The 26,892-nt window shown below is 33.4% G+C and overlaps 1 protein-coding gene across 2 annotated transcripts; it reads right to left on the minus strand.

Moving 5' to 3' along the window:
• On the minus strand, positions 1–26,892 carry LOC121370813 (TGF-beta-activated kinase 1 and MAP3K7-binding protein 3-like). 2 transcript variants are annotated; one of them, XM_041496293.1, is made up of 8 exons: positions 26,761–26,892; positions 18,011–18,125; positions 16,247–17,669; positions 15,348–15,496; positions 13,086–13,182; positions 12,060–12,179; positions 10,728–10,904; positions 1–5,282 (listed from the first exon to the last, which is right to left on the minus strand). In XM_041496293.1, exons 2-8 carry the CDS (start codon positions 18,107–18,109, stop codon positions 5,275–5,277), a joined length of 2,073 nt encoding a protein of 690 aa, XP_041352227.1. In that variant the 5' UTR covers positions 18,110–18,125; positions 26,761–26,892; the 3' UTR covers positions 1–5,274. The 2 variants fall into 2 exon arrangements, with proteins under 2 accessions (XP_041352227.1, XP_041352225.1); XM_041496291.1 differs by lacking the exon at positions 1–5,282 and having other exon boundaries at positions 10,494–10,904.

Genomic DNA, 26,892 nt, shown 5'->3' on the forward strand with positions numbered 1-26,892 from the left:
CAAGTTTCAATGTTTTATTACCTTCTTGTACATGGTATTGCATATGTGCCATGTACAAGAGTAAATCCATTTATGCATTTTACATATATTAACTGGCAACCATCTCAATCGTGCACATCCAGCATATAGAAGCACCACATAATTTTCTATAACAAGCACTCAGTTAGAACAGCAATATCTAATAAGGGATCACATGTGCTCTGATAAAATCACCGTTATCAACACCTCACGCTGTGACATGCTGACAAAATTGCAATAATTACACATTGGCTAATTCAGTATAAAATAGTGTTTAGCTAGGCTATATTTTATAGGCTTGTTTGTTTCTTTCCTTAGTAATTACCACAATGAATTTGGTTTCTGAATATGAATATGTCTACATTTAAATAAATATTTTTAGCCTTAATATACCTGTAGCTGTATTGAGCAGAGTCAAAATAAATTATTTCTTCATGGATGACCATTTGATTTGGTAGTGTCATCATGCTGTCGTAAAGACCTATGTTAATAAGTAATTTCACCAGTAAATATTCACTATCTGCATAAATACATCAACTATTATTTGAGCATAAGCCAATGTGTTTCATTTTGGTTTTATACCGACACATTTGAGCACTATGTATGTTTAGTTGGCATTGAAATAATTATACTATGTAATAAATATCTATGTAAAGCACAATACAATATAGCAGGTATTTTACACGGTCGTTATACAAGTGTCAGTAAAAACACATTTGGTTATTTCCAAGCAGAAGGTATTGTTCTTCCATCACTATAAAGATACACGGTTTTATTCAAATGTCTGTATTAACTAATGTCATAAATTAGCTAAAACTGACATTCCTCTTCAGAAACAAATTGCTGAAAATGCCATTATGCTTACAAAAGTTTTTTTCAATTCTAGCCTTATAGTCCACTTGTAAATGAAAACTAAAAAATACAGAATTAATTATGCACCATGTGATTTGGTTAGGAACCAATAAATGTGGAAGGTCTTTTTGAACTAGAATATATCTCCAAAAGCCTTTATTCCACTCTTAAACATGCATATTGAAAACAGAATGTACCGTAAATAAACCCCATGTTTCTTCTCAACTGTATCTTTATTCCACTCTTAAACATGCATATTGAAAACAGAATGTACCGTAAATAAACCCCATGTTTCTTCTCAACTGTATCTTTTTTTTCATTTAGCCAAATCAGATAACTGCATACATCTTTGGTTTGTCAATAGTTATCACACAACAATTCCTGTTAGTAACAATCCTAGCAGGAATGATTCCCCTTTCCTGAATTCAAAAACTATTTCATATTTAACCTATGCCGTTTTTCATATTTCAAAGCAGTTGATTTACTTCTGATGCCGAATTTGACCAATTGGGTCATTTTGGGACACACCATTAAAGTATTCCATCCAAGCATTTATAATTAAATTTCTTTTACTATCATTACAATATAACATCATCCCATTGGTCCAGACTAAGCAACAGGAGTTTATTCATTTCTCGATCATCTTAAAAATTACATCGTCAGGGAACGTAATATCTGATGATGTCATTTTATATGGGCAAGTTGTCTTACCGAGTGTTGTTGTTTATGGACCAAAAATAAATCAAAATAAAAGTATGGACTTTTAGTGTTATTATTAGCAAGTATGATTTAAATTTAATTACAACTATTGTCTGTTATTTCTTTTATGTTCATCTGGGTATGCAGGAATTTTTTTATTAAAAATCCACAAACTTAAGAAAAGCTTCGCCGATTCAGTGTTTGTGGATGATTTGTTTTTGTTTATAACCCGATGAATGTAAGAGAAATAACAGACAATCCTTACTAATGTAAATAAAGTCTTACTTAGATGGAATAATAAACAAACTGAATAATACAGTTTTATGATATATAAAAAAGTGTTTAATTTTAAAGAAACATTTGTTATTTATTTTTGGACCCTGTTAATCTTTATTTACTTTTGGTCAATTATTTCAGTTGTAATATGTAATATGTGAAACACCAACATGTTATAATTATCAAAAGAGAATATTTTGCATACTACGGTAAGTAATATTGTTCCACCAGCTGTGAACTGATAAAACATGAGAAGTTGGCTTGTTTTTATTTTAAAATCATCACAATTCATATTCAAGGACTTACCACCGGAATGGTTTAAATGAATGCGACTAATCAAGCATGCACATCATTTGCTATTTAAATTATTTATATTCGGACACCAACTTTACATTTTTGTATTTATTATAATGCCAGACAATGGAAATATAACACTGAAAAGATATCACATTTAATTACTTCATAGATATAAGGAATTGGGATTGCTATACCGAATCAACTATTTTTCCATTACTTTTTCAATTGCACATCCTCTATTCTTATATCCTTTCATATTTCAGCTTGAACAAATATGTTGATTTACAGAAGCACATTGGTGTAAGGCTAGTTGACACTTACCAATCTGTCTCTGTAAGGACTTTAATCCTGTAGTTTGGTTTAAATTTCAACATTTGGTGAGCCCAATGTCTAAAAGATTATTTGGTTTTGGGTTTTTTGTTGGTCATTTAAATCACAATACCACAGAAAAGAATTCTGTTCAGCACATCCGAGACAAAATAACGGACATCATCGTAATCATGATCTCTGCAAATCATGAGATTCCATCATCAGTTAACAATTGCATAACCAGGGTTTAAGCCGTCATTCACTAAATTACCAAAGTTTAATTTGGCAAACATATTACCTCACTATATATTCAAAAATTAATTTGAAAATGTAATACGGCCTAAAGAAAAATAGTGTTCGGGAACCCAACCCTACCTAGAAAAAAAAAAGGACCAACCCCAATTTGAAATGTTTAATTTTTTTTTTAATTAATATGTAGATCACAAGAGTATATATGGAACATCTTATCTGGACCCACAGGGATGAATGCAGGAAAAAATTAAAATAAAAGCCAACTTATCATATATATTGTTTTTTTTGGGAGGGGGGCATGTTCCTGGAAACACATTTTTTTAAAGGTCTAAATACAAATAAAAGCTTTAGTTTTGGTATATTTTGTTTGACAAAATGAGACGAATTTATCTGACCAAAGATGCCAATTTGGAAGTCCAGCTTAAACCCTGTATAGGTTTAACACACAAACTGTAGAACATTCCTGCACAAGCTTAACAACTCTACCAACAGGTTTTCAAATATTGGCCATAGAAGTAGTTGAGAGTTCAGTATCAAAAGTGATGGAAAAAATTGTCTCTTAAATGAAAACTATCACAATGCTTTTTTTTTAATATATATATATATTTATAATATATTGTATATACATGTATGAACACACAAATACCATTCAGGTTTGTCACAAGAAATCTTCCCATTGTTATTAACAGTTGCTCTACTAAAATGGATGTCATTCAATGTTAAGTTATGACATTTACAATGCAACTGTTCCAATCAAGTTGGGGTTTTTTCCTAGGAATATACATAGCCAAATATTTCACAAGCTACAGAACCGTTAAAGCTAATGTCGGCATTACAAAATAAATTTGTTACAAAGTGAGAAAATATATTGGTGAAAAATTTCTTTTATCACATTCACCCCAATGCCTCCCATGAAAGAAGGAATTGATTTTAAAAGTTTTATTTTTAAAAACAAAATAATTCAATTCTGCGTTATCACTTAAAAAAAAAAAACACTTGATAAAATTATTTTTAAAAACTAATATTTGTACAATATTTATGGTCATCAAATACAGAAAAAAAGTGGTTTAGAGATTGGCCAACAGGCAAAAAGTGTATAAAACAATTAAGGCCTATCCCTATTTTTACAAATGACAGAAACAAACATTTAAATATTACCAAAGTTAATAAAGTGAGGTGGCAAGTTCATGTTATCTCATAAAATGAAATCGGTTTTCAAATTAATTCAAATATTGACAAAATTTAATAAATATAATTTAAGATAAAACATTGCTTTAAGTTTAATATGCTTCAGACTTGATATTTCTTATCGTTTTCACATTATCATCAATTTTTTTTAAAGTCCACTGTTGTGTATGGATTCCACTAAGTTGGCCAACGTTTCCACTTGATGACTGTTTAGTTGATAGTGCAAGTGCTTCCTTGGTCTGGCCTAACTTCTACAATTCTCAAGACAGGTGTTGAATCCAATTTTAAAAATAAATCAGTCCCAACGATTTTCCATAGTATGCATGCAACCCGCAATTCTACAGACTTGAAGTTGGCAGTGTATTCTATGGTTTGCTGGGAACACCTATTCAACCTAATTTGACATGCATGTTGTGGTATGTAAAATTCCATGCCCAGAATAGGATACGAACTATCTATCAGCTGTCAATCCAATGGCACATTCCTCGTGTTGTTTAGGAGAGTTGGCCAACTGGTTTGTTCATAGTTGTGCGTCAGTCTAGATTGGTCTATAGTAAACACTGGTAAGTTGAACAACTCAATTGTCTAAAACGTCAACAGTAGACTTAGTAAAACAGACTCACTCTAACAAACTTTCAAATATCCATGCATGTGCATCAGCTATAACCACGTATTGAAGTCAGAAACACACATTAAATTCACTGTGACCTACTTTTTATATTGCAGACTTGTACTTACAAGAAGTACCCACATTAATTATTTAATGCCAGAGTAGATTAGCTCATTAAGAAAAAAAAACCCAAAACAATATGATTGTCTTATTCCAATATATGGAATGTCCACAAAAACTGCAACCACATTACAAAAAAGGTTATAGGTAAATGCTTAATCCTGAAAAAAATCTTAACCAAGATGTTTACGAGATGTAAACCCAAATAACTATGTGAACTTTATCCTTCTTTGAAAAAACAAGACTAAAAACAGCAACATTGCAATAGTTAGCTATAAAAATAGGACAGTAATCCTTTTACTTGAGACAAATTATTTTCATCAGTACTGATAAAAATCCGAAGTCACTGTATTGAATATATAAATGTGTCAAAATGCAGGCGGTTTCATAATCAGATAAAAAAAAAACCCAAGCAAATACAAATAAAAGTGACTTCTAAGAATTGAACATGGCCATGGCACAAATTTTCATTTTATAAAATGAATAAAATAAGCAAATTGAAGGTTAGAATGAATGAGTGATATCTATCCAAAATGCAGGACCATGCTTTCAAATCAACCTTCACCAGAACAGATGAATGAATGAACAGCAGGGGAGACAACTCTAGTGGTCGCAAATCGCAAGGCTCTGTATGGTGCAAACATTCCACAACATCATGAACCTAATCAAAAAGAAAACAGAACAAAAATAAATAATAAGTACGGTGCAGACACTAATAACAATACTTTATTAACTGTACTTGCAACTGGATTTGTTTTTTTAAATAAAAACTTGGGAATCAAAAGTAAAGTAAAGTTTGAACAGAGGTTTTGATGACCAATTAAAATAGGATTATATATTTTTAACAACTTATTTTACACAATTAAATAATCCAGTTGCATGTAACAGTTGAGGAATAAATTCTAAACCACTAAAAGAAAATGTGCAAACACATCATTTCTATGGCTGACAAATTAAAGAGCATGCTAAAGGGACAAAAAGAAACAAAATGCAGTTTACATTAAAATTTAAAATGGAACACAAAAGAGTTTTAAACTAAATAACAAAGGCACAAACAATATAAATGCAGAATGACACTTAATGTATTCACACATTTCATTTTTCAGTTGTGAACCACAAACCACTCTTGACTAAATAAGTTTATTAAATGCTATAGAAAGGTGTCATTATATGAACTTCAACCAAGGTGAAACTATAAACCAAAGTTTAAAAATATTTTCAAATTACTACTTTATTAAGTATAAACCACCATGTAAGTTGAAGTGTGCAAGTTTGACTGTATATGTGCTGAACTATCTTAAATGTTTCTTTGCTTGAGTGACTTTGTTGTAAACAAAAAACACAAAAATGTTGCAATGCTAATGTCATTTTATTGTTAACTTGAACACAATATAGTCGATCAATAAAAAATTTGCTTTAACAATTGGAATTATTTATCTTCCAATATACTTCTGTGCAGGACCAGCCCTACAGCATGATTAACTGGGACATTTACCCATCACAAGGTGTAATAAAGCCTAAAACATTTTCTAATAGCAGGCAATTTCATTAATTAGATTTAAAGATACAGTAATTTAAAAACATTTCGACTTTTGATAATGCTGAATAAATAAATATATAGAACTTCACATACGTTGTTTTCGCTTCCTATTTATTGCACAAGTTTATTTTGCGCAAGAATATATACCACGAGACCACGTAGCCATCGAGTTGTATGTTCTTTCGCAAAATAAACGAGTGCAATAATTAGGAAACAGGAAACAAAAATAACATGTCACATACTATGTGAAGTTCTGTATTTATTACATACCTTCTTTCATGTTTTACAAAAACAGTTTTTAATTTAACGTCGTAACAACACTTTGTTAAATCTATGATCAAAACTCCTTTCATGGATTTGCTTACGGTTTAGAATCATACTCTGCAACAGCCTTGTGTAATGTTTCAAATACGATGTGACGTAATTTGTAAATCATATATGACGTCGGTAAATAAAAGGTGCTAAATGCAGTAAGAATAAAAAGGGAATTCCCCATTTAAAAGTTCCGGTCTAGATTGCACATATGTGTAATACAAAATAAATTTACTACACGGTTTGAAATGTCTTTATCACTATAGTAAGACTGAATAGGTAGGTAATAAATTCTAATATTGTACAACTTTTATAAATACTTCGTTTAGTAATCTTTTGAAGAGAATTCAAAGGGTGATTTGCCCTGGACTAGCATAACTTTAGGGCCAGCCCTGCTTCCGGATATAAAATAATCACACATAAGAAAGTTCATGTCAATGCTAACTTCAAATAATATTTATTGATACACAGTTAAGGCTGTTATTTAAAAACAAAAGACCACTCACAATTCAATAACTCTCAAACCTGGGACAGATTAATATCCCAAATTTCCAATAAAAAATTACTGTCAGAAAAACAACAACATTTTGTATTATTTTCCATATCCCAGAGCCTATGATCCTTTTTCACCTTCAATGTTAACCCTTTTAACCATCAAGGGATTTATCCAGGCATATTGTGGGTCCGAACATAGGCCCCTTCCCAAAAGAAAGTGACACTGAAAATTCCCAATTTCTATGCAAAAAATTCCCAATATATATATATTTAGTTATGACTGTTGTAATAAATGAACGTAACAGTACTGGTTACTACATCATTCAGCGGCCTGAAAAAATTTCCCAAGTATGATTTACTCGCGCTAATTTTTCCAATCCCATCAAACATGGGACAATAGCAAAACAATTGTTGATAAATCCCTGCCATCATATTTCTAATTTAAAAATATTAAGTTGTGATTGACTCTAAATACTGCAGAATTAAAGGCATATTGTCACAGACCACTGACCTATTTAATGGTCTAACAAAGTATTATCGGAGCAAAAATAAGTTCATTTGTCCCTAAATGTACTTTATTCAACCATCTTCATAACCACCATACTCCATTTATTAATGATATTTTGTAAAAATAATTGAATTATGGCAATGGTCCATAATTCAAAAACTAAAATTGTCGCTAGGGTTGACATGGATTTCACTCCATCATGGTTCAGTTAAGGTGATGCAATAGCTAGATTTGGTTTCCAACAATTAATGTAATTTTTATTTATTATCCATTTTTAAGGAAATAAGGTCATTAAATCCATGACAGTATGCCTTTAAACTAATAAAACATCCATATGGACTGAAAAAACTCTGAACCTTTAATTTGTTTCTTCTCAGAATTCTCGTGCAATAAAATAATCAATTAGCAGTATTATCCCTTTTAGCCACTAAAACAAAAACAATTTTAACACTTTTTCCTAAAAATATATGACAATATTTTAAACATTTCTTGTTTTCGATGGCTCCGTTACTATGTTTTATATCAAATAAGTATACATATTTTATCTGAGAAATAAAAGGCCATTAAACTCTGAATATTTACAGTAGTTGTACATATCACAGTCACTTTTAAAAATCATATGCATAAATGTATTAAATGACCAACAAAAGGACTAAATGACATATTGCAATATACTGTTTCATATCAAACTCGTGTTTATTTTATGGAACTTCTATAATATTCATCCATATTTAATTTTTAACTTAAACTGATACAAATTTCTAAATATTATCATTTACATTTGATTATTGATAAAAAAAAATATGAGGTAAATATATATTATAATTTTATGCAATCCTGCTACAAAAAATGCTTTAAATGCTTATGTAAAACTGTCATTTCAGATTTGATTCTGAATATAACACAAATATGTAAAAACAAAAACCTTTTCCCTTTTGCTTTTCATGAATACTTACCTGGAATCAATTTCACAAAACAATTTAAGTTATACCGGTCAAATGTTTACATATGTTTGGCATTTATTTCAGGCAGAAAATTATATTTTACGGAAGATGGAGAATTGTAAAATGAAAATAAAATGAAATATGAGAACTTCAAATTATATTTATTGTACTTATAATAGTAATATGAATTCTGGTTTAGATGCAAAACTAGAATTTCAAATTATATTTATTGTACATGAAAAACTAGGTTTACAAAGTTTTGTGAAATTGATCCCTAACCTCTACCCCATGGCATCTCCCCTATTCCAATAGACAGTTTTATAAGTGGGAAAGAAAACCCACATAGAAACTGAAATAGTAACAAATACACTGATAAAAGACAAGAATAAAGGTGGATAAACCAAATCCACATGGCCAAACCCACACTAAAACAGTGTTCGACAAACATTTGAGGAAGTCACCAGTCCTCACAGAAACTTTGGTTGGTGTCCTATGTATTATTGTAACACAGTTGAAAATTTCCACTAGCCCAGACTATAAATTCACTAGCCGGGCAAGGCTCGGGCAATCAAGAGCAAAAGAAAAGACGTTAGGAATGTAAGAGCAAAGGTGAACAAAGAGAGTTACTATCATGTGACTGGAACAGGAAGCACAGGACTTTTAAGAAGATTTTAAGCCATTACATTGGCTGTTGGGATCTTTGGACTAGTCTATTGGAAAAAGGAAAAATGCCATTAGTTAGAGGTCAGGTTAAGTTGAAAAGAAATTGCTATTTTATATCTTCACATTTATTTTTGATCAGGTCAAGCTGCTAGTTTTGTATTTTAAGCACTAAATGAGATTTCAAAAGTAAGTCTCAGGAAAATGTCCCTGCAAAAGGGCTTTTTTCTGCTTCTATATTGCTCAATGTGATGATGAATTGTAAAGAATGTTCAAAGTTTCATTTTTACATACATTTTTTTTCTCTTAAATTTCTACTAGCATTAACTCAACCAAATCAACAATGCATCAATATCAAGCTCAAAATAAATTTATATATATATATTTATTTTTTCACAACCTGTTACTATATGGCAATGTACAAAATTTAACAATCAAAGCTTATTAATCAAAACCCCCTAACATACAAATTAAACTTTAAGAAACATCAATAATACATAAAATATTATTTCCCATATTAATGAATTAAAACTCAATCAACTCAACCCAGCCTTCTCTTTGGCGTAATTCAGCAGTAAACTTTTAGACATAGCAATAAATTTATATGACTTCTTTTCATGTATAAATATATTCTTAGATTAAACTGAGGCTAAATTAAAAACCAAAACAACTAGTAGACCTGTAACCTATAGATATATAGGTATGTAACTTTCCACCTTCATATTGCACATTACCAAAAGGTGGATGATGATGTCAGTCAGACGAAGGAAACATAAGCATCCGGTACCACTTAGAACTTAAATGTCTGAAAATGTCCTCATACGTAATTATTTAATCGTACAGAACTTGAAATGAGACCACTCACTTTCCTATCCTGAGCATTCCCATCCAACTATTTCATGACATAACTCACTTGGCATGTATATGTGGCAGAACCAATTTAAAAGACACTGTAGACAAAATTACAACTTGCTGCTGAATTAAACATTTGTCCATCATTACAAATGAGGTAGAATCTTTTGAAACTAAAAGGAATAAACAATCTATTAAAAAATTTTTTACTACTTTAATTCAGAAATACCTCCATGTAATACTCAAATAACACTTCAAACACTTATAAATATGTCACTGTTTTATTCTTATGTCATTACTTGTGGTTTTAAAATTAGACTACCCACAAAATTCGATTTATAGGTTTCAAAATTATTATTGAAATACTCAAAAACAACTACCAACTTTTAACAGCCAATGTGAACAGCAACCCCTCTTCGAAATGTTCATTTAAAGTGGGCAACAGATTTGGAAATATATTTATTTATAGACGAGAAAAACGACGCAACAAAGCCTTCAACGAGCAGTCATCATTACTACAGTCTTCGATTTGTGTATGAACAAAGACACAACAATACATGAAACAAAACAATATTTTGTTTTATCACACTGTTGACCATTTCTCACAAAATAAGGAGTGCCGAGCACCAACTTGTTGCATCACCTGTTGTAAAATTGAGATCACAAAAATAGACGAAAATAACAAGTGATTTAAAAAAGTCTGAAACAACGATCACAAATCTAGGAACCTGTCGTGTCAATGATCGTGACAGTAACAAAGCTCGGACGAATGAAGATGGCAAGCCCGTGCCGTACCTTTTGTGACGCGCGGCATCTCGCAGCACTCGCACTTGTTGAGTGCCGGATGGTTGAGGAGCGTGCACGCTGAGCAGCTCCACTGTTCTCCGTCCTCCGAGTCGGTAGATCCTGTCGGCTCCTGTGCGGGGGGAGCGGGGGGAATATGGGCTAGTCGTGGAGGCACTGGTGGAGGGGCTGTAATAAACAGAAAATTCAGTGGAATTAGGAATTTTAATTTTTTAATTTTTATTATTATTCATACTTTTTTCTTGTTTTAAATTATTATTCATACTTACCTAGTGCCAGCACAACCAATATGCTATACAACTCGAGTCATTTCCTCTACTGCAGAATTGTCTTCCCTTGCCGGATGTAATATCCATATCTGTGCATGGGCAGACCATCATCCTCGTTCTCAATTGTCAGATTGTATAGCATATTGGTTATGCTAGCACAGTAAGTTGAATATGACTATTAAGTGCCTTGCCTAACATAAACGGTTTCGGTGCACTGTGACGAACATCCATAGGTTCAACTATAAACCAAGTTTTACTGATCTGGGACTTTTAATGTGTGAGAAACTGATTTAAACAAGTAACTTTAATGTAAAACAGTAACACAAAACTTGATATTATTGCCACCGCCACCTCCTGTGCACAAGTAATATCTATACCGTAACGAAGTGAAAAGGCGAGATAAAAATGGAACCAGAAAAGTTTATATTATAGAGTTCAAACAACAGGTTAATTTTTTTAATGCAGATACTTATGAAAAACAGGATATATATTATAACTGTGATAAATGTAGTTCTTAAAGAATTTTGGTTAATATATAATATTACAACACATTTTGCAAGAGGAAATATTTCACTGTGAAAGAATAATAATTGTAAAAATAATTGTAATTAGCAGTTTACAAAATGTTTGCAAAAGTGTTCAAGGGTTAAGTATAAAATAAGTAGCTTAGATAAAACAGAATAATGGAATAGGTTAGGTTCACGACTGCCAAATACCCAAAACTATTTAAGTTTGATACAGCAAACATAAACAGTAAATATTGAAAGTGGGAATGCCGTAAATCTTCTGAATATGACTAACAAAAGGTTGTGGATTGTTAAATCGATATCAACGGTAAAAGAATACATTTAAATAGTGCAGGATGTAGTAATACATAAAAAAAATAGCTATATTATTTAAGAGTTAATGATCTTATTTAACAAAGGACAGATGAACTAAGAATTCTATTTCCATTCACTTTTCAAAGAAAGAATAATAAAATACAACACAATAAGGATGTTCAATAAAATAAAAGAGAGAGATTCATAGATTTATAAAGTCACGTGTCACTTACACTCACTGTTTCTCGAACCAGAAGGTGGAGGCAATTGCGAATATATGGAATTTCTCTGTCCCGTGGGCATATTCAAGAAGAAATTCTGCTGACCCATTGGATCAATAATGCTGAATGGTGCTGCAAAATGAAATTTTAATGCATAGTCAGACCTCTGATAGCACCAACGGTCATTACAATTACATTTATACAACTTAAGAACAAATGTGTAAGTCTTCTAAAAACATTTTATTTTGCCACAGAAACACACCATGGAAGATATAACCGATTAATCACTGTTAACTGTGCAGTCACTACTTTAAAACTTCCTGCTGCCATATTATGATATAATAGTCTGTGTATGTATATACGACTGCTGGCTGTGTTGTCAATTAACTAATATCTTTCAGCATAAATCCATGTAAATCTGTTCTTGGAACCCCTCCTACACCGGGAGCGGGGCATAGCCCAGTGGTAAAACACTTGCTTTACCGCATGGTCGGTTTGAGATAGATCCCCGTTGGTGGGCCCATTAGGCTATTTCTTGTTGCAGCCAGTGCACCATGACTGGTATATCAAAGGCCGTGGGATGTGATATCCTGTCTGTATGATGGTGCTTATAAAAGATCCCTTGCTACTAATGGAAAAATGTAGCGGGTTTCCTCTCTAAAACTATATGACAAAATTATCAAATGTTTGACATCCAATAGCCGATGATATAATAAATCAATGTGCTCTATTGGTGCCGTTAAACAAAACAAACTTTAATCCTCCTACACCATGTGAAATACGCTTTGACACATGGAATACTACTGATTTGGTCATAATAATTATATTCACTTTGTCACAGACAGGACAGCTCTGTGGAATCTCCAATAACCAGCCAAGGAGAAAAATCTGACAACACACTGTACCCGGGGTGAGCACTACCAATGAACTACTCCACCCACCCACACTCCAACAAACTACATACCACAGCATAATACCCAGCAATATTAAAATAATATTTACTTACATACTTGCTGAAAACTACTGTTTACTACTTACTTTGGCCATTTCTGTACATATCTAATTCATTAATCATGACTTGAATGTCGGTCTGCACTTTTCTATTAACCTGTCGCACCCTGGCAATGTCATCCGTCTTTACAAAAAAAAAAAAAAAATGATATTCAACCTCAAAGTACTTTTTTATCAAAATTATTTTAGAGATGTTGTACCATTATAGTGCCTAGTCATAATTTTTATTGTAACTTTTATGTGTATGATTATTATTAAATGAACCACACAATATATATTTGTTGTAAACCTGCTACTAAAATCACTTAATGAATGTAACTTTTAAAGGAACAGACCCTAGTTTTTAAACACTACAGCATATTTTTCACTATTAGAGCTGTTTATGATCACTAAAATCAAACATTACTTACATTTTATTGTCGAGATTATCCATTTCCATACATCCGAAGTGTTTCTAGTCATCCTGGTGTTTCTAATACCACAAAATGCATTTTTCATATTTTTAAAAATGTGTGTCTGAGAAATAACAGTTATGGAGTCGAGTTTTAGTCTATGTTTAACGATATTTCACTGTGTCAACATAACAAACTCTTGTTTCACTCTTTTGTTACGTTATCCAAATGTGTTACAGGTTTGTAACTTAACCAAACTTTATGTCTATTTTCACGGGTTGAAACTAGGGTCTGTGCCTTTAATTGAATTAAGTAAAAGCATTTTCATGTACTGAACACTGAAAACACACCAATGGTACAACCTAGTTTACTTTGAAATTAATGTATTAGCTTTTTTCCTAATATAAACTGTTTGTTTAAAAAATAATAATTCAGTACTCTGTGTTATACTAAGAATTTGGTGATATAATTTTTTTCAATGTTATAAGTTCTAGCTATTGCGTTTTCAAAGCTGTTCAATAGATATATATTTGATTAAAGTACCCATTTGTTTTTGCAATATGTTCCAGTGTTCTCGCTGGGTGAAAATTAAAGGAGGGCGGCCGGTCGGCACCACACCCTTCAAAAAACCCCACCAATAACCGAAAAGCAAAAAAAAAAAAAAAAAAAAAAAAAAAAAAAAAAAGGGGGGGGGGGGGGGGGGGGGGAGAGAGAGAGAGAGAGAGAGAGAGAAGAGGAGAGAGTAGTTTGGTTATCATATTGTTGTGTGTTGGTAGACTTTGAGAAAAGACATACTCCTTATTTTGCCTACAAAAAAGTACGAAGGGGTTTATAAAAAAACCAGGTCTTTTAATTGAACCGAAGATGATATGGGTCCGACATTCACGGGCAGTTCCAGTTTTGCTGGACCGATCAAAGTTTTAATATTATTATTTTTAATAAAGATTTCAAGATATACGAAAAACAATAAAGATGTTTGTAAAGTGATCTCCTAATGTCAGATACATTTTTGTTATTTCCATCTTCATCGAATGAATCGATCGCTGTGATAAAAAGTAGTTTCGTTTTTGTAAAGGCGGTGTATATATTATTTGGCACTCAAGATAAATGATTTTAATGATAAACACTACCACTTCCGTTGTTTTTATAAGCATTCATATCCCCTCAAAATTAAAAGTTTACAATATTTCATAAAGAACTGCAGAATAAACAGAATAACAGAAAGTAAAAATCATCAGTTTCAACCAATTATATCTGCAACTGAGGACAAAATATCAAACGATAGTTAGTGGAAACAAAAGACAGAATGACCGTTCTGATCACGTGACAAATTTGGCACCAAATAAGAGGGGTTTTTTCAATCGGAGATTGCGAATCCGTAAAAAATAAAATGTTTTCATTGCTTACATAAAATAGAACTTTTATTTTGTCTATCAAACATACAAATGGATACAGATATTGGACAAAATAGAGGCTGTTAAAAATACTGTTAAATTACGTTACGGTAACTGTCGTAAATGTTTTGTCAGTTGCTTTTTCGTACACAACACGGCTTGTTTCCTTTGATATCCAGTGTGCAGACTGATCGTTGTTTTTTGTGTGGAAAAAAGTGCATTTGGAAATAGCGGAGATAGGTGCTAGAAAATAAAGTGGGGCGCTCAAAAATAAAGGAGGGCGGGGAACGTGAAAGGAGGGCGGCAAAATGGAATAGCGAGAACACTGTGTTCCATTATTATGTAAAGCAATATAATGTACAGAACACATTATTCAACTAATACTGCATGACACGACATAATACAGAATCAGATTAAAATGTCATTTTCTTTAAAGTGTAAACTATTCTAATTTATAGTTGAAGAAAATAAATGCTTTCATGGAGACATCTCAAATGACAAACCGTGGGAAAACTGTTTCTTCTGGCACTTCTTTCTCCCATATTTTCTTCCATTTGTGAAACCTCATTTCGGAGCTTTTCTACAGTATGCAGTTCATTGTTAAAGTCTTGTTCAAGCTTCTCCATTCTGGAACGCTGGTGGACAAGCAAAGCTAAACACAAAACAAAAACCACATTAAAAATTCAGTAAAGTATTCAGGCCATGACCATAACATTTTCCAATGTCAGCCTGTCGGGATTACCAGTTTATAAAAATCAATAGCCCTATCATTTCACTAAACATAGAAGACAGTCACACACATTTATAAAAAAAAAATTAAAAAAATTAAAAAAGCAATATTTTTTTTTTTTTTCCCCTACATATTTATGAGTATCAAAGAAACAAATTAAAAATAAAAACTCTAAATCTATTAATGTTGGACAGTTGGTGAGAGCAGGATGTAATAAATAGTGTTACAAAATGTTACACGGTGGATAGGGCTATAAAAATGGCTAAATATTTTGTTATATAATTGTTGAATGACTTCACTTTTCTTTGCAAGAAGTCACATTTGTAATACACTTCATACAATACACCGTATGTACAATTAAAAGCAAAAATTACTGTAATGCAAGTATTTTTCACCTGTAAGTAAATTTCAAGATTATAATTTAACCACGAAATTATACTGACATGAATAATTACAAAATGTACTAGCTTTATCTTTTAGAATCCTAAAAATAAAGACCAACACTAGTAGCATACGACTAATTTAAATATAAATTTGTAATGCCCTCATTAAGATGATTTTTATTTTGTACTCGGGGAAAAACAGAAAACAAAATAATGGAATTCAGTCAACAAAATAAAATTTATAAATTCTGAGGATCTCATTTTGGGAAAAAAAGAAGTTTTATCTCACCTTGAATATATGCAGTCTCTTCCTGCATACTCCCTGATCTTGGTCTTTGATTTGTGCCGTCCCTGTTGGAGGATTCTGAACTCAGACTGCTGTGACTCGAAGCTGGAGATATAGGACCAGGTGAATAAAATGCCATCCCTTCTGGGGATGTCTGCATCACAATATTACCTTGTTCACTTTCCACATGGCCACCCAGCACCGGCACGCCATGGTGGGATATATTAGATGTTACTTGTGATGGATAGTGGGGGTAGACGTAAGCAGACTGTGAGCTTTGAATGTGGTGCCCAGCAACAACATTCTGGTTAGGCGGTAATTGGAACGAGGCACCAGTCTGGTAGTGGGCCGATGGTGGATTGCTGGGCACACCGCTCCCTCCATACCTGTTAGAATTTAACAAAGGAGATCCAGAAAACGTATTTACATTTGGTGACCTATCATGGGCCGTAGGGAAGTAACGCAGTTGTGTCTGAGCTCCTTCTGGACCAGAGCTCGTCAGTTCCACAAACAAGGGTCTATGAAAGCCCTGGGGCCCAGACTGGGGCGCCCCCGAATATCCAGGCACTGGAGATGTATGTCCCGACGCAACAAAACCTTGTTGCTGCACGTTAAGATGTTGGTCACTATTGTAAGACGTGAGCTGATTCGTGTTCGTACTTGTCCGATCTGGACTGACTTGACCAGTATTACTATTGTTTCTACCGATAAAAAACGTCTTTTGTGTAGAGTGAGTCTGTTGTTGGTTTGAAGACACAGAAACATGGGGAACGGGAACACAAGACTGAGGCGTGGGCACTCTTTCCAACAAGTACTCATTGGAAATGGACCTTGGCCATTTTGGAGAAGATATCTGAGAGGGCTGAGAAGGCAAAACCGTACAAACGCCGCCACCGTCTTCTATCTGAATTTTATACATGTATGAACCCGGTTGTGTTTGTCCCACTCCAGAAGATTTTGATGTAGAAGGCATGTGTAAAACCTTGACGGCACGTCTCCCTTCGGAGGGACTTCCCGTCGACTGAGGTGAACCTGCCCCCGAGTTTTCCACGCCACTGTGACAGTTGATATTTGGTATCTGTTTAGCAGAGGAGCTTTCGTTTACGAAAGGATTCAAGTCTCTGGGCAACACAGGTGCTGTGTGAGGCACTTGCTGTCCACCAACAGACGCCATGGGCTTGAGTCCATTGTTAGGATCGCACTCACTGCCTAAAGGTGGCCACGACACACTGGTCACTGCATCCCGATTCTCTTTTATCACATGGTGCTGTACAGTACTCTGTTGAGAAGGTTTGCTGATGGTAAGCCCCTCTACCTGTCTATGCACATCATTGGTTAACCTTCCTGGTGGACTTGAACGTCCATATAAATATTTAGAACTGTCCTGCTGCAAAGCCTTCATACACTTTTCACGATTATTTCCATTCTGCAAAAATAAAACAAAATAAAATGTTTATTTTTTTAATTTGAAATATTTAATTGAAAATTTGTCGGATAAAGCATAATTATACCAACCATAAATAGTACTTATAAAATTACTAAAGAATAAATGTTAAATATGTTCCAAATAAGCACTTGATCATTTGTCCTAACAAGATGTTCTGTGGATAAGTGAAATTGTTCAATACAGTTTAATTTTGAGCAATCAAACATCATTTTATTGTCACTTGAAAATAATGGTGGACAAGTAGATTTCTACATGTACTTCAGTCTTGTCCATCGCTGCTAGACCGCTAAAGAATCAGGGTTTTTAAAAATGTTTTGTACCTCTTTCATTCGACTTGACACAACCTCATCTGGCACTTCAGGGTACTTAATTTTCAACTCATGAAAAAGTTGAATGCTGGCAGCCCCCAGAGTAGCCATTTCAGATATGGAAGGTCTGCAAAACACAAGATGAAGATCAAGAAAAGATATTCACACAAAAACACTCACAAAAAAACCCAACAATGTTTAGATCTACCTTTTGACATGTTTTCCCATTAGTAAGACACTTGTCTACTCTACAAAGATACATGTATATAACAATGAGTGCAGTGTTTAAGTCAACAAATGAAAATACACAGGGTTTGTAAACTGTTGACACGGTCCATTGGCCATTGTTTTGCAATCTAATAATATTTACAGTGTTTTAACTCAAAATGCTGATCCCTTCTTAATTATTAACTGATTTTCTTTTTCATTTCTCCTTACACAATTACTTTTCTGTCCTAGAAAATGACATTTGCGAATAATGACATTCCATGACTTTTAAGGATTTTTCCATGACCGATATGAAATACACACAAAGTAAAGTTTAAGTTAACACCCCTGCAATTAAGAAAATGTCCACGACAAAAACGTGCTGTAGAGAATTAAAAACTCCACAATATTTTTGATTGCAGTGGGCAACTGCAGGGGTTGAAGTTGGACTAATATATTTTAAACAGATTTGCAATTTTAATTTAACAATTAACTTGTTTAGCAAGCCTTTATTAAGCTGTTGCATTTTGCTTACACAAAATAGCTGACAGTATCATTCTACTTTCATAGATATATTCAATGTAAAATAAACCATAACAAGCTCCGAGCTGCACAACGACAGTTGAATATACACATGTATCTGCTGATAGAAAAAATCATACTAGCATATTAAAATTGCAGTTGTGGTCATATTCTGAATCCATAATCAAAATAATGTAGGATGTACACTATGCAAACATGTGTACAAAGACAAAAGCTGGCCCAAAATCTCTCAAACTTTAAATGGCTAACCTTTTTTTTTGTGAAAAAAAATAAAGTCTGATGGAAAAAGTTTTAAAAATAAAATTTTGCTGAGATAGAAAGTTCAAAGTTATATGTCTGGTTTAACGCGTCACAAAAAGCCTTCCAGTTACTACAAAATACCAAAATAGAAATGACTCATGTGCTAGCAGTCCACACTCTTGTGACAAAACTGACATCATACATGTGCATATACCTGCACAACTGGTTTATAATGGGGATTCCCCACCTGCATCATAATGGGATTCCCCACTTGCATGTACAGATCAGAGAAATGTAATATTTATCAATGGACACTCCCAAGTGATAAATAACGGTGTTTACTAAACTATACACATTACAAACTAGTGACTAACATGACTATAAATCAGATGTCATCAGTATTACAAACATATGGAAACATACTTACAAGTATTACAAAAACCAGGTGCAGAAACACACATTATTAGTTATATAGTCATGGAAAAACTTCCTGTTACCGACCTTGGTGGTGTAGTGATTAAATCATAAGAACTGGATGCACTCCCTGCTACCGGTTCCCACCAAGATCAAGTTTTAATGACTTAATGGACAGATGTAAGGCCACTACCCTGACTTTTCTCTCAATAACCACTAACCTACTGTGTTTTTTTACCGACAGCCCAGATAGCTTAAATGTGTGCCCAGGGCAGCGTGCTTGAAACTTAATTGGATATAAGCACGAAAATAAGTAAAAAATTAAAATTGCTATGTACTGCACAATGTATACATGTACATTTAACGTATTAAAGGAAAAATCAAACTGTTCAAAATTTTATTTATAGATCATATGTAAACATTATTGACACAATTTAAGTCTGATGACCATGGAGGTCAACGTGTTTCATTCATAAACTACACATCAACATACTCTGGAAATTTGTTTACTGATATTCGTATGGATATTACCACAGCATATTTTCACGGTTATAAAAGTTAAACTGATTGAGAAACATCTGTTTATTATAATCAAAATTACAGTGTTCTTGCTAGAAGAAAATTACAGTGTGCACGAATCCCCCTCAACCTTCAAAAACATCTGAAATGCTAAAAAATAAAGAGGAAAAAATGTTACCAACTCTGAGGGTAGGTCTGTACCTCTTTATTCAACCCCCTTCCCCAAATGACTGGTACGATGTGTAAGCAGACTCAATTTTCATATAGTTGCAACAGATAGTGTTAGTCTGTCATACAAGACCATTCGTTTAGGTGACCCGATAAAAGTTTTAATATTATATTTTAATACAGATTTCATATCTGAAAAAAAAAGAATAAAGATTTAAAATTTAAAATGAATCTATCTTACCAGTCCTTTGTTTTTGAAAATTATAGGGGAGTGGAAAATCACACACCTCAATATGCTAAGGAAAGTAAAAAAATATCTCTCCAAAATAAATCAAATAGGTAGTGGAGCTCTGATTGGATTTTGACTGGTATGTCTATAAAATTGTCTATTAAACCAGTATTTCCTGATTTGTTCAACAAAGATAAATACCAGTTTAACGACTGCATGGAAGCCACTGCCATGTTTTTAATTTTTATTGTTTTAATAAAAGGACCTTCCTATCAGCTAAATGAGCTATTTAAACATGATTTTTGTAAACAGTGGAAATAAATATACCCATCTATCTTACATGTGCCGTTTGTTGAGTGTAATGTGCTTTGTTTTTCACACTCGTCAAGATTGAAATCACACCCGCGTACCTTAAAAAGCAAGGTCTGTCTTACTGACATCATTAGCTGATAAAGTATTTTAATTTTTATAAAGGATATAAATATTATTTGGCACTCAAGATAACTGCCATGGTAAACACTACCACTCTGTTGTTTTTCTAAGCAGTGATTAGTGATCTTCCAATGATCGATTATAAACGAACATTTATTGGTTGATCTCTTCTGATGTGACGACTGATTATAAAATTCCATAGTCAATTGTCGCAGAAAATATTAATTGGCTGAACTGATGGTTGGTGCTTGTTTTCGTGTATATCAAGATAAAAGATATTAATTATTAAAGGTAACAATTAGAAATTTGTTACCACTATCCCAGTGAATACAGCAATAGATACATGGACCTTGTAATTTAAATCCTTCTTATGTTTATATTATTCTAACTGATTGCAGAGGCAGATCCATTTTGCGACAGTTATAATTTTATTATATATTAATTTTCTTTCTTTTTTTACGATCCCCTCCAAACCTTCCCCAAAGTTCCACTGGCATTCCACCTCATGTCATTGCCCCCCCCCCCCCCCCCCCCCCCCCCCCCCCCCCCCCCAAATGGATTTTCAATATATCACAATACTACTGTTGACAATAATGTTGCTTGTGTATCGATTCATATTATGACCATGTATCGATTCATATTGTAACTCTGTATTGAGTTATCAACACCAATTCGTACTGTGGCGTATTTATTGACAAGTTATTTCCTTCAAGAAAAAAACAGTGTACAGAGACTATGACATTGTGCCCGATTATATCAATTATGTCTATATGATGTGGGTTCTTATTTTAAAATCATTTCACACACACTTCAACTTCTTGCTTTACACAGAAAACATGTGAATCAGGTATCATGATACATATTGTATCACAGGTTATGTATTGTCGTATGTATTGTATCGTGAGGTACATGTAGGTGCATCTTGACAGCCCTAATAAACAACATGAAGGTAAGCTACTGAATCAGACAAGTTAGTTTTTGTCAGATGTGTTTCCCTGTACACGCCAACTGGCCAATGTTTGCAGGGATTTATTTAGGATTTTGTACCAGGGTATCATGTCTGCTGGGATTGGATAAATTAGTGGGAGTAAATCATACTTGGGATATTTTTTTCCAAGCCATTGAATGATGCAGTACACAACTGTTAAATTAATTTATTACAAAAGACATAATTTGTATATTGGGAATTTTTAACACAGAAATTGGGAATTTTCAGTTTCACTTTCTTTTGGGATGGAGGCTTTATTCAGACCCATACAATGCCTGGATAAATCCCTGGCTTGCTTCCACCGATGTTGAGTATGTAGACAGATTTTTTTTTTTTTTAAAGTGTGGACAAAATTTAATAAATATTTTAAAATAGCGGAGCGGTTAGAAATGAGGCTGGGTTCAGTAAAATATAGTATGGTGCAACCTACTTTTTTATCTCCTAAGTTCAAGAGCAATAAACTCTGTGAAAAAGGGGTAAATCGCCATGAAAGTCAAAACTTTATTTGTAGCAGTAAAAGATAAAGCTAAAGTTCAGTTCAATATCTTGAGGCATTGCAAGTCCAGGAAACTATATCCAGGACAGATGAATGGAGATGAAAAATAAATGGGGAGACAAAATGTGACAGACAGTGGCAAAACGCAAAAGGGGAGCACAGTGCCCCTATCTCGAAAATGGACCAGCAAAAACACTTGTTATGTGTGAACCAACATAGTTGGAAGGGGATGTCATTGGGTTTCTTCCTGTTGTGCATCTATTGGTGATTAATATGTGGAATATTTGTTATCAGCAAACTGGAAAATGATCGTTGTAAATATATTTAACATTAAATATAACATTATTGTTGTATTAGAGAAAAAATCTTATAGTTGTCTGGATCTGACAGCAAAAGAGCGATAATTTTAACTGTTCAAATGTCCATCTAGCTCTCGAACTGAAGAGTACATGAGCTCAGGGTTGAAACATAACATAAAAATCATGGTGGCCCTTCTCAAATTCAATTAGCCCTCCAATTACTGCATTGAAATTTAAAATCAAAACTGAATGGTTTTTTGGCTGAATAACAATCATGCCCATACTGTGCAGCCTCAAAAAGAAAATTTTGGTGTTACAAAAGTAAATTTATATCTTGTTCTCTGTGCGCACATGTGTGTCATTTGGATATTGTAAATGCTACATATAAAATATACATCGAAAGAAAAATAAACATGTGGAAAAACAAAACAAAAACCCTTCTACTTTGTTGTGAAACTGTGAAAGCACACAACCGTACAGTGCTTAAGTTTGTCTCTTATTGTTTATTACCGTAATCTTGGGGGAGGGGGGATTATGTCACCATGTAAGTGTTGGTGTCAAGACTGGATCTGATTTGTTCTTATTTCTTGCAAACCACTTAATATAGATTGGGTGACAAAAAAATTGTAATTCATCGTCAAATGTGTGTGTGTGTGTGTGTGTAGTGAGGGCACATACCCCCCCTCCCCAGTTCCTATGGGTCTGTTACATATATGATTCATTTATATCATAGCACTGAACAATGACAAAAAGTAGATGTACTATATAATTATGGTGAATGCAGTCCATTCCAATAATCCGATGACTTCAAGATGTAAAAAAAATATACATGCAGTGTTTTATTTTTAGAAAGCCTTCCTATGGTCCAAAAAACACAAAGCTGGATCTGAAAAGTCAAAATATAGCATATGTTCGTTTACTACAAGACATATGTAGTTCACACCAGCACAGACACGGTGTGTTTTGTCACGTCCAATTCATTGCATTTCTTTTTTTGATTCATATGAACTGACCATGTCACTTACGAGGTGTTCCAAATGTCTAGTACGCAACAGATGGCACTCCATGTTAATTTTTTTTAATGGTGAATTCATTGTTTTGTGTAATTATTTATTCAGGCTGAATAGTTAGTGTAGTGTCTTCACAATCTATGGTCGACCGACGGACTATTTTAAAAAAAATACAGCTGCTTTTAGCCAATAAAGGTTGCCACGAGTGACTGATAATTTTCAACCCTGCATGGACGAATTTGAGTCGTTTTGCCCTAAAACCATTTCGAACTCTGCTTTGTTTCACCCTTAGTCCTATTCATCCAGGGTTGGTTCGCCCTATATCTCATTTGTACTGAGTTGTTTCGCCACAAAAAATAAATATATTTACTATAGTTTTGAAGTATTTTTTCTTCTGTTTATTCAATATTCATTACCAAATATTAGGTAATTTTCTGTCTTTGGATATTAATGGTTTATCAGCTGTTTACTTTCTGTCAGCTAGGCGAAATCAACATACCGTACTCGGCATTTTAAGGCCCTGCTACACGATACCAGTGACTCATATGAGTCACTCAGATTACAACGCCAACAAGCAAATAATAACATGTGGCATGTCATATGATTGAATCGGCCCGAATCACTCATACAAGTCAGTTTAGAACCTCAGCTGGGTACTCTCGAGTGCCAAATAAATGTATACCTACGTTTATTAAGTTTGTGAAAAAAAATTGGTGTCTACGCTTATTCAGCACCCTACGTTTAATTACATCTTTAAAAAATTGAACCCCATACGCTAATTCGGCACCCAACGCTTAATTTATCACATGGTACCGATTTTCTGCGATCACGGAATTTACACTTTTCCAAGTTGTCAAATAAAATGCCAACTTTTGTGGTCAAATAATACATTTATTTATTTATTTATTAATATACATACATCGTTTTTCTGCTTTATTGATCATTTGAACCATTAAGGTGCAACAAAGTATGTTACTCTACGACAAAATGTTTTTATCGCTCGGCTCAATTCGGTTTTATTCGGTTGGGTAAATTCCAAGGATGCGTTCGATTGAGTGCTCGCCTGTAAATCGATGCAACAGTTCATGCAAGCACTTTATTATATAAATTAATTAATTACACTCAACACTTCATCTTTTCACCAAACATTGAAGACGGGAGTACCGAATTCTTAAAGGTAAATATGACTTTTTAATCTATGTATACTAGAGTAGATAAAGTACAGTTCCTTTAGGATAAGGGGAACTGGCCCAAACTTTATCTACATTCTTTCCTCTTTTTATATATATATATTTTTTTTTTTTTTAATTTTTACATTACAAATTCCACTCATTTTAATTACAAATTCCACTCAACCTTTTTATTTTCACTCTCAAATAGAGTCTATTAGAAATTTGCGAGAAATATTAGGCAGAGTTACATTCCCTAACCACGTTCCGCTAACAGCTGGCATGGCCGATGACCAGTTGTTTGTGAATCTTCAGCTGAGATTTATGCATGCTAGCCCCTGGCATCATAAGTGTCCCCACCTATGCTTTAAAAATAAAGAATGTTACAGGTAAAAATTAAGTTGAGGAAATTACGTCTTGTTATAATTAACCATGTGTTAAATATAGGAGATGAATCTAGCGAGCTGTCATCCACCCTGATTGTTTCGGTTTTCAAGCCTGGAACTTTAGGATTTTTTTTTCAAAGCTGCAATCTCGCCTCACATTTATTATCATAATTTCATTTAAACGTACAAACACACAGTTTTAATTAATTGTGTGTGACAATAACACAGTTGTAACAGTCAGATAATAGAAACATATGTTTATAGTGAACACATTTGTTCATACTATGGAATTTACTACAAGTTATTTATTTCTGAGCCGCTTGTTTTCTAAATTAAATAACAATAGTATATTTTTGTTATTTCCAAAACACTTATTTTTATTTTTACATGAAACCAAATTCTGTTTTCATTACTAGTCAATTTTTACAATTTAGCTAAATTTCCAGACCCTATGCTAATCCTGCACTCTACTCTTATTGGTTTAAAAAAAAAAATCCACACCCTATGCTAATTCCGCACCCTACTTTTAAATGATTTTAGACAAATTTCCAGACCATATGCTTATTCAGCCCCTATGTTTATTAGGCACTCGAGAGTATGTAGTATATTTAATAAGAAACCACAGCACATCAGTAGTATGCAGTGTGACTGTTCATAAATTAATTATTAATGTGAATACATTGTCTGTATATTATCTAAGGCCTGTACCTATTTCATGTATATGGCTCGAGTAAATGATATTGGAAATAAACAAAATTTTATTATTTTTATCTGTAGATATAAACATGCAATGTGTGACATCTAAAAATCAATGGATATAGGGCAAATCAATGAATAAATGTACTTTATTAACAAAATAAAAATTAGGGCGAATCGAAACATGGGGCGAAACGACTCGGTTGGAGGTACGAATCGACCCTGTTCAAAACGACTTGGGTGAACCAGTAATAAGGGCGAAACAACCTGTTACCACCCTGCATGGACTATCCCTTGACCAACGGGGACAAGTAGCACACATGATACAGAGCCTCTCTGTAAATTTTCAACGTTACAAAATAGACAATAGACATTTACCTCACCGTGGTAAAATACTGTCACACAGTGGTAAAATACTGTCACACAGTGGCAGCAAGATTTGGGTTTGTACACTGTAGGGAAAGGTCTTTACATAAACTCTGAACTCTGCCGGTTGACCAATCCCAATTAGGCACTGGCTTCCGCCAGAATAAATTTTTTATTTATTTAATACACATATTATGCTTGTGAACCAAAACCTGAGATTCATGGAAGCACAGTCATGCTAAATTCACAGCCTGTCAGCTGTTAAAAATACTAACACAACACAAATATTATTTAAACAAAGTTTTGGTTCAACTTGAACTTGGTGTCACTTCCACCCACATCAAAGATCACCGAATATAAACACTTTTGACAGTTCCGTAAGTCCTGCAGATTGTTTTAACACCGTAATCAAACTAATGTACCATTCGTGCATTAACCGCTACACACATTTTGATCATAATTATTGTTTACTTCGTTTTATAAATTAAAAACATCGAGGATATAGCAAGGTAGATGATCACTCCGGCCTACTAGGCTACGGCGATACGGTATACTCTTTATGCTGTATGTGCACGAAATATAAAAACTTAACAAGCTTACCATCGGAAAGAAATTTCTCACAACATGATTCTTTGTAAATATCGTGATTATCAATCAACGTCAAGATCAGACATCAAGCTGCACTAAAATAAATAAAACATAACACTTTGCTCATCTTTCGTCGAAAAAATG

This window comes from Gigantopelta aegis, chromosome 4 (genome assembly GCF_016097555.1).
Source record: "Gigantopelta aegis isolate Gae_Host chromosome 4, Gae_host_genome, whole genome shotgun sequence".
NCBI classification, from domain to species: Eukaryota; Metazoa; Mollusca; class Gastropoda; order Neomphalida; family Peltospiridae; genus Gigantopelta; species Gigantopelta aegis.

Coding starts and splice junctions, on each gene's coding strand:
- LOC121370813 (XM_041496291.1), bottom strand. CDS start 18,109: ATGGCTACTCTGGGGGCTGCCAGCATTCAACTTTTTCATGAGTTGAAA. Junction 17,670..18,010: donor TGTCAAGTCGAATGAAAGAG/GTACAAAACATT, acceptor TTATTTTTGCAG/AATGGAAATAATCGTGAAAA. Junction 13,183..15,347: donor GAAGAAACAGTTTTCCCACG/GTTTGTCATTTG, acceptor TTTTTTGTAAAG/ACGGATGACATTGCCAGGGT.